The 10,098-nt window shown below is 39.8% G+C and overlaps 1 protein-coding gene across 1 annotated transcript in view; it reads left to right on the forward strand.

Moving 5' to 3' along the window:
- Positions 1 to 253: 253 nt before the first annotated feature.
- Positions 254 to 10,098, forward strand: part of HEPACAM (hepatic and glial cell adhesion molecule) — a 25,584-nt gene continuing 15,739 nt past the window's right edge. The window contains exon 1 of the mRNA XM_042782450.1: positions 254 to 338. Coding sequence (XP_042638384.1) covers positions 254 to 338 — 85 coding nt within the window. The remainder of the gene's footprint in view (positions 339 to 10,098) is intronic.

Consider the following 10,098-nt stretch of genomic DNA (forward strand, 5'->3'; position numbering starts at 1 on the left):
ATCGTATATTGGAGATTATGTCCTAAACAGATACCCTCTTCCAAACCGGGCGTGCAGAGCTTTGAAACTAGAAAATGCCAGGTCTGAGGGAGAGGAAAGAACAAGTCCAGCAATACACAGAGCTCTGTGTATTCAGAGGGAAGTTGGCAGAGTTGTATTCAGGCAGAGGAACTCTGAGTGGTACAAAGGGACGTGCCCAGAGTGGAGAAATCATGCTAATTGTCTGCACCAGAGCTGGAGAACACCACCCAAAATGAAGAGAGAAAAGGGAGCCCTGTCCAGAGCCTCCAGTGCCCTGAGCCTCACTCCCTTTGTCTACCTTCTTCTGATTCAGACAGGTAGGAGACCAGAAGGGTAAGAAAGGGTCTGGAGAAGGGACCGTGGGTTTTCAAAGGAGAGGGAGGGGAGAGTTGAGGGCCTGAATGCCTTTGGGGTGGGAGGAGGGGAGAGAGCTCAGCTGTCGTGGGAAGCTTGTCAGTGAATTCAGGCATTAGTGTTGAATATATTTCTTCATTCCGTGTGCCTCCAGCCCAGATCTCCCTCCCCCAAAAGGCTGTATGACTTTGGAGCTCCCACAGCCTTCAGTATATTAGATGAATGGCACTGAGCCATTTCTTATAGAACGACTTGTTGGCGTGGGCCAGTCCTGCATTCTTTCCAAGGGATTATAGTGGGGCTTTGGGGAGGTGGGAGAAATCTTCACTTTGTGACTCCTCAACACCCCCTACACACACTCTAGCTTCTCTAAGTGTAAAATAGCAAGGAAGATGAAAGAAGTTTTAGAGACAATGACCCTCTTAATTCTTGAAAAGTAACACTACCTTATCTATAACTCACACCTATGCTATAGACAGGAGCTCTGGTAGCATAGTGCCTAAGGCACTTGACTGCTAACCAGAAGGCTGGCGGTTGCCTAAGGCACTTGACTGCTAACCAGAAGGCTGGCGGTTCAAACCCACCAGCCACTCCTCGGAAGGAAGGTTGGGCAATCCTACTTCCGTAGTGATACTGCCTCGGAAACCCAAGGAGGGGTCGCTATGAGTCAGGGCCGACTCGATGGCAAATAATAACAACAACAACATGCCATAGACATCTACCTTCTATATTGTCCCCTACCAATTCCTTGGAGAATTGATCTTATTTTAAATGTGTGTGTGTGCATGTGTATATATGTATATATATGTGTGTGGATTCACACATTTGCACTCATACACACATGCATGAGTGTGCATGCACGCACATGCATATACACACACACTAGGAATTCACAATTTATTGAGGGCAAGCAGATGCAGAGATCATTTTAATACAGTGTGTAAACTACTATGAGTCAGATACGCACAGAGTGCATAGGAATCAGAGAAAGGTCACTTAACCCAGGCTGGAAGTAGGTAATGGTGATGCCGAAGGAGAGAATGACAGAGATAATGTCAGAATTAAATTTTAAAGGATGAGAAAAATAGAGAAGATTGGAAGTAGGCATGGTAGTCTGGAAAATAGGCAAAGGGCAATCGTTTGAAAAGGCATCATATGTTTAAGAGGAGAAGAGCAGTTCAATATTTCTGGAGAGGAAAATGTGATTGAATTAGACAAGAGTCTTGTAAATTATATTAAGGGGTCTGGAATATAATCTATAATGTTGGGTGGAAAGAAAGGTGATGAATGTTTTTTAACTTGAGGAGTGGCAGATTTGGATGTATGTTTCAGATAGCTCAGTCTGCTATGAGGCATTAGAGGGAGCAAATAAGATAAGAAAAAATGGGAATGGATAAAATCACCTAAGAGGAAAAAATGGACAGAAAATGGAACATTGAGCAATCCCAAGATTTATAGAAGACAGCGGAAGAATTGCTCATGAAGGAGACCCTAAAGGAACAGTCAGAGAAACAGAGGTAGAACTAGAAGACTGGTGTCTGGAAAGCCAAGGGAGTTGAGAGTTTTCAGAAGTGAACATCATCTAGTGTGTCAGAGAGGTCCATTATAACAACAACCTAAAAGAGTCCATTAGATTTGGCAATTAAGGAGTTACTGTTAGCCTTAGTGAGCACAGTCTCAGTGAATATTGCAATGAGTTAAGAAAAAATGAGACTTGAAGGTATAGAGACACTGAATTTGGAATAAGAAACACAAAATGAAATGTGTAAGTCAACGATATCACTAAGCTCTTTCAGTCATCAAATAGTAAAGGGGAAAATGTAGAAAGACCTTATTAGTCAGTGTAACTAGGCAAATACAAAAGATAACAAAGGATCTTTTGTGTGGGGAAATATAACATAATAAATATAGGGGGGAAAAAACCCTAAATATAAGCCCTAAATATAAACTATGTTTACTGGATATGAGTCATGACTTACAATAGGTAAGAGGTAAATTCAGGTCACTATGCTGGTATGGACTAAAGAGCAGTAAGAGTGCAGATTCTATAAGAAATTCCTACCATTCTCAATATGTTAGTTAGGAAAATGTCAGCTTCTGTAACAAATAAGCAAATTTAAAATAAATTTTAAGATCCTGGAGCTGATCACATAATAGTTTAATGCAATCCCAGGCTGAGCCTGGAATGGAGAAAGATCTGTTCCATGAAGTTTGTCAGGGGCCAAGTTAATGGAGGCACTATCAACTTCATCATAGGTTTCCAGTGGTCACCCTGAGGTTTATCTCCATTTCTGCCAGGTAGAAAATTTAAAAACAACAAAATAAAACAAAAAACATGGAGGAACATGCAGGGGAGATTTTTCTAGACCAGGCCTAGAAGTAGTACATATTAGTTCCACTTGGTTCTATTTATTTCTGTAGAAATCAAATATCAAATTCTATAGAATTCAGTCACATGGCCATCATAAATACAAAGGAGGCTGGGAAATGTAATCTTTTAAAATTAGCACTAACCTGGGACTGGACTGTGTGGCCCTGACTCCCAAAGATTTATCTTCTCTCTTGTGGTTATGATAGCAACTACCAAGCTAACCTCAGACAAATAACACCAAAGTGTGGACAAATGAGCCTTTCCTGTATTCATTACAGCTCAATTCATGGACCAGTCAAAAGAAGATTTTTCTGCAGGCTAAGACATTAACCCTCAGACATAAGCACCGTGTGCCATAAATCTAGATAAAATTATTTGCAATTTTACTCTCTGGGATCCTGGAACTATTTCATCCTCAAAAAACCCAATAGGTTCTAGCCTTTTTTGCCCCAAGTCCACCTCCACATCATAGGTGCTATAGTTGTTGTTTTGTTTTTTAAAAAAGATGTAATTTAAAATTACTTACAGAAAAAATGCATTTAGCATCAGGATGAAATCTGATGAATCTTAAAAAAAAAAAAAAAAACTACATATAGTTCACTCCCAGACCAAGAAATAGAACATTTCCACACCTCAGAAGTTGCCCCATAACATTTCAATTATTACCAACCCACACTTCCCAGGGTTACCACTATCTTAACTTCTAATACAGATTAGATTTTTCATGGCTTTGAACTTTATACAAATGGAAATGGACTCATGTATGCATTCTTTCGTGTCTGTTTTCTTTCTCTGTACACTAAGTTTATAAGATTCATCCATGTTGTTACTGTTATAACTTGTTTCATTCATTGCTTTATAGTATTCTATTGTATGAATATATCACAATTTATTTATCTGTTCTACTTTAACAGACACTTTGGTTGTTCTCAGTTTGGAGCTTTATGAATGGAGTTTCTAAAAACATTCTAGTACATGTCTTTTGGTGAACATATATACGCATTTCCTTTGGGATTATACCCTAGGAGTGGAGTTGCTGAGCTGTAGAGTTTATGTATGTTTAGTTTTAGTAAATGCAGTCAAACACTTCTCAAAAGTAGTTGTCTCAGTTCACTCCTACCAGCAGTGTATGAGAAGTCTACAAGTATATTTTCTCCTTTTCATTTTAGCCATTTTAGTGAATGTGGAGCGGTATCATATTATGGTTTAAATTTTCATTTCCATAATAAAGTGACTTTTTCATATGTTTATTGGCCATTTGGATATCCTTTTTGTGTAGTACCTATTCCAAATCTTTTCCTCATTTTTCTATTGAATTGTCTGGATCTTCTTATTATTACTGATTTGTAAGAGTTTTAAAATTGTGTTTTGGATATGAGTACTTTCTGAGATATATTTATTGCAAACATCTCTTCCCATTCTATAGCTTGCCTTTTCACTCTCTTAATGGTGTCTCTTGATAAACAGAAGCTGGGAATTTTAATGTGTTTAATGTATCATTTTCTTCTTTTATGGATGTCTACTACTTTTGTATCCTGTTTAAAAAACCTTTGCCTGTCCTCAAGTCATGAAGATATTCTTCTATGCTTTCTTCTTAAAACTTTATTATTTTACCTTCCACATTTAGATCTACAATCTATCTCAAAGTAATATTTGTGTAAGGTGTGTGGTAAGGGTCAAGATGACCAATGCTATTTTTTTCTCATTTTATTTTTTTGTTGTTGAGAATGTACACAGCAAAACATATACCAATTAAACTGTTTCTGCATGTACAATTCAATGACACTAATTACATCCAGTACCATTTTTAAAAAAATTTTTATTGTGATTTGAGTGAAAGTTTACAGAGCAAATTCATTTTCCATACAACAGCTCACATACCAGTACCATTTCTTAAAGAAGAAAAAATATCTTCTCCACTGCACTAAAGGTCACCTCTGGTTTAAATTATATATAAGTCTGTTTGGAGTCTCTCTATTCAGTTCCATTGATCTATTTGTCTATTCTTGCACCAATAGCAAAACTTTTTAATTACTACAGACTTATAAGTATTGCTATCTGTTAGTGTAAACCCTCCAATATTGTTCCCTTTCTTTAAGATTGCTTTAGCTGTGTTTGGCTTCCTGTATTTCCACATAAATTTTAGAATCAGCTCATCATTTTACACACACACATACCAAAACCACTCACCCCCCCCCCAAAAAAAAGCCAACCTCACTACCATCAACTCGGATCCAACTCATAGCAACCCCTCCTTGGGTTTTAGAGGCAATATCATATCACTACAGAAGTAGATTGCCCAATCTTCTTTCTGAGGAGTGGCTGGTGGGTTTGAACCGCCAGCTTTCTGGTTAGCAGTCAAATGCCTTAGGCACTACACCACCAGAGCTCCTACCAAATCCACTAAGATTTTGATAATATTGTATAAAAAATGTATAAATCAATTTGGAAGAATTGACAGCTTAACTAAAGTGAGTCTTCCAATCCACAAACATGATAAATCTCTGTGTACCATTTTAATACTTACACATAACTGAGCATCTATACACTTTTGAATGTAGATGAAAAGTCCCCAAGGTCCTTCTTTATAGTTTCTGTTACCTGGCTTTCTCCCACTTCCCTAAAATGATTGACACTTAAAATGATTTCTCACTTCTGGACCCTAGCCCCTACCCACAGGATTATGTACTTACCCTTGTAGGTCTCAACAGAATAGCAGTATAAGAATATAACACAATAGCTCCAACATTTATATATGCAATGTACCTATACAGTAAGGATAGGTTGGGGGGGGGTGTTTTCTCAGAGCATCATTAGTTAGGATGGATATTAAAAACCAAAAGGAGAAAACAGTATTTTTTCCCTTTTAAAAAACCATGCTGTGTGCTGTCCCTGGATTATGACATGTCACTGTGGTTACCACACCAAAAAGGAAAATAATATAGTTGGAGAAAGGTCAGAAAAGGATACCTACATTGGTGGAAGAGATGGAAGGACTTCTTTATGGAGACAGACCCAAACAAAACAATAAACCCTTCAGATAAAAAAGGATATGCTATAACTGCAGTCCTTGATGTTATAGAGTATGGGTAAGCAGTATATAGAATATCTAGAAGATGGGGCAATCTACTTCCATAGTGATACTGCCTTGGAAACCCAAGGAGGGGTCTCTATGAGTTGGGTCCGACTCGACGGCAAATAACAACAACAACAACAGAATACAATTTTAGCACCATTTCATTGACACTTTTAAAAGATAAATTCAAGGTAACTATTGGTAAAAGAAAACCTTTGCCCAGCAAAGGAGGCACATGAAAATGAACAGCTTTATTTATTTAAGGATAGAGACTATTAGTGGGTAGACTCTTAGACTTTGAAACTTGGCATTCCTTAGTGTCACCCGTAAAACATCAAGTAGATTTTGACTCATAGCGACCATATGTGACAGAGTAGAACTGCCCCATAGGCTTTGCACAGCTATAATCAGTATAGGTGCAGACTGCCACATTCTTCTGGAGAGTTCAAACCACTGACCTTTCAGTTAGCAGCCAACCACTTAGCTGTTCTGACACCAGGGTTTCTTCTTAGTGTAACAGCTGGTTAAAATCCTACTTGAAGAGGGACTGTGAACCTGACAACCTGACCCAGATGGTATTCATTGTTTAGGCTGATACTTTTTTTTTTTTTTAATTGTGATTTGGATGAAAGTTTACAGAACAAATTGGTTTTCCATTCAACAATTCATACACATTTTGTTTTGTGACATTCATAGCAATCTCCACAATGTAACAGCACTCTTCAGATTTCCTCCCTGTGTTTACCATTTCCTTTCATCCTTCTTTCTTTTCCCTTCCTGCCTTCTTAACTTTATCGCTGGGCAAATGCTGCCCTTTTGATCTTGTAATGGTTGATTGTTCTAATGAATGCATACCTTCCTAGTATTATTGTTCACCTAATAGGCCTATCTACAGATACTTCTTGCTGAGATGTAAATTTCCTTTTGTTTCACATCCAGTGGGAACAGAGACTTTCTATATAATGCTGCCTCAGAGACTTGAGGACAATGATTAAGTTAATCACTTTTCAAGGTTGAATAATCCTAGCTCCTTTTTTATTTCCACTCTGGACCATAGTTGTTAGCCATTTCCTCATTTTTGCGTCCTGCTTTGGCTTCTATCCCAGTTCTCAGTGTCCCTGAAAAGTTGTAGAGCCCTGAACTTAACAGGACTCCAATTTTGGCTGGAGTTTTAGGAAACAACACTTGCTCAGCAAAAGGCTCTCTCTGTCAGCTTTTGAGAAAGACCATTGCATTCACTTACAATCATGTGTATGCACAGCCTCACGACTCAGGGGCACACATCGTGTGCATGCCCATGTTCACAGGCACACAGGACTCTCCAGAGAGAAGGGTGAGACTTAGGAAAGTCCTTGTGCTATAGCTTCCCCAATGTTTTAATCCAGCAAAAATCAAGCTTAAATTGGCAGAAGGAACTGAGCGGAAAATATGTCACAAAATGATTACTAGGGCTCCTATGGAATAGGAGAGAGTGGAGGCAGGGAAAGCTCAAGGGAGGGTCAAAGAAGCTACAGGGTCAGAGAAGCTAGAAGGGGTAAGAGGGAATCCTTTCCATTTTCCCTTGGGGTCAGGACTGCTACTGACCAGCCTCTTGGAAGAAGGAAATAGGAAAAGAAGTCCTTCAAAGGTGGTGCTTGGGGCCATTTTGCAGATTTGCTAACCCCCAGGATGGCTCTGCATATATTACTCTCATGTGCATACCCCACTGCTTCATACTGGGTTCTGAGAAAGGGAGTTAGATAGATATTCCTTAGCTGTTTGATCACCACCATGACCATTAATGAAGCTCAGTGATTTTTTTCCCCCCAGGGCCACCATAAGTCACACATATCAAAGCCTATTTGCCTACTCAGGGAAATTTGAGTGTTTTCTTTTCCAAATCAAGCCAAGTCTGGGAACTGGCTGTTGCTAGGTAGAAAATCCTACCCAAATAATCACAGAAAGTAAAAGTTGGAAAAAACATTAAGGACCATACGGGCAAATGGATTTCAGTCTAATACACAGAGCCAAAGGGTTTCCTGGTAATTCCCCAAGTTATTAGGGAGGAAGCGAGACAAGAAGGCAGGACTCTAGTCCACCAACCTCATCTACCAAAGCAGTTGAGTTAGAACGATATTTCATTTCTTTCCATTTTTATCTAAGATTTTGTGGGAAAAAAATAAGAAAAAGTTAATAAAATGTTTGAAAATAATTGATTTTGTCCATTTTATCTTCCCCAAATTAAGATTCCTCTCAATAACAAGCACAGAATGAATATTAGTACTTATGGCAGTATTAATCATTAGAGAAGACTCTTCCACTCTTAAGGTTTTATGATTCTAACATACCTGTCAGGTAATGAATCAGAGAATGTCAGAAATGAGAGGCCCCTAGAGATCAACTGGTCCCACTAGAGGAGGAAACTAAGGCCCAAAGAGGTGAAGAATGGCCAACTGATCTTTCCTCAACCATTTACAAAGATGAGGTATACACTACTTAACAAAGCACTTGTTCCAAAAAATGGGTTGAATTTGTTTAGTGAGTAAAATGTGCTTTGACCTCCACAACTAACCTTTTAGCTTAATTGCCTCTTGCATTGGTCTGGGCTGTCCAGGCACAGGGAGAATAATTAGAAATTGAAAGGTACAGTTTCCCTGACTCTAAACTGCAGCACCGGAACTCTGGTAGCATAGTGCCTAAGGTACTTGACTGCTAACAGAAGGCTGGCTATTCAAACCCACCAGCCACTCCTCGGAAGGAAGATGGGGCAATCTACTTCCATAGTGACACTGCCTCAGAAACCCAAGGAGGGGTCGCTATGAGTCGGGTCCGACTCCACGGCACATAACAACAACAACAATAACAAACTGCAGAAGTAGCAGCGTGTGAAAAAAGAATGAGGAGGAAAGGGAGAAATTCAGAGGCAATGACAGGGAAAGGAAACAGTTGGGGTGTTGAGGGTCTCAGAACCTTACTTACATGCCTGTCTGTCTACTCAGCTAAACCTAGCCCTGTTTCCAACCAACATCCTGTCCAGAAGACACTCCTTAGGATGTTTGTGTTTCTTTGCAAGGCTTCTAAGCACCAAAGAGGTCTCAGGAGTGTCTCTGGATGGGGCAGTCATTGGACAAGATGGTAAAATCCTAGAACTATAGAGCTGGAATGAACCAACAAGATCATCTAGCCCTACCCCCTCATTTTACCTATACGGAATCTGGGCCCCAAACAGACAAGTTACCTGCCCAGTCATACAGCCAATAATAGGGCCCAGGTGGCTTATGCCCAACTGTAGTTCTCTATACTACACAACAGGAGCTCTGGTAGCATAGTGGTTAAAGCATTCAGCTGCTAACTAAAGATCGGCGTTTCAAACCCACCAGCTGCTCTGCAGGAGAAAGGTGAGGCAGTTTACTTCCATAAAGATTTGTTTTACAGCCTTGGAAACCCTATGGGGCAGTTCTACTGTGTCCTAAAGGGTCACTATGAGTCAGAATTGACTCAGTGGCAGTGGGTGGGATAATACTGATGTGTGTATTGTGTTTAACAATCCTGTGAACTATATAATGCAATTGCTGTTGTTTCTGTTATTACACTTATTTTATAAACAAGAAGAAACTTAGATTACCCATTGCTGTGGAGTCGCTTCTGACTCACAGTGACCCTACAGGACAGAGGAGAACTGCCCCAGAGTTTCTAAGGCTGTAATCTTTGTGGAAGCAGACTGCCACATCTTTCTCCCATGGTGCAGCTGGTGTGTTCATACCACCAACCTTTCGTTTAGCAGCCACGTTCTTAACCACTGCACCACCAGAGCTCTTAGAAAAATTACTTTCCCAAATTCACACAGCCAGTAAATGGTAGAGCCTTGATTTACAAGCCCTTCTGATTCCAAACTCTTTTTTCTACCTATCCCAACTCCCTCTTCTAACGGGGGATGCAAATTGGGCAGTTTGGGTAAATTCCCCAAACCACCTAATCAGGAACAGGACTGTTCTGTTCTGGGCAGTCTTAGTAAGATGCTACATACACCTGGGGTAAGAACAGGAAAGCCCTTAGTATGGCTGAAAAGCAGTCAACTTGTCTTAGGGTCCCTAAGCTCTCCTTTTATTGGCTTTGTTTTGTGACACATTCCTTTCTTCAGTAATCTATACTCTACTGCTTTCTCCATCCCTCCACCCTCTCAGTCACTTGTCAAGAATAACAAATTTGGGGAGGCGGGGCAAGATGGCGGACTAGGCAGAAGGATTGCACAGACCCTCTTCAACAAAGAAAAGGGAAACCAATTAACACAGACACA

Source organism: Orycteropus afer, unplaced genomic scaffold (assembly GCF_000298275.1).
Source record: "Orycteropus afer afer isolate SDZICR_OR568_19922 unplaced genomic scaffold, OryAfe1.0 scaffold00325, whole genome shotgun sequence".
In the NCBI taxonomy this organism is placed as follows: domain Eukaryota; kingdom Metazoa; phylum Chordata; class Mammalia; order Tubulidentata; family Orycteropodidae; genus Orycteropus; species Orycteropus afer.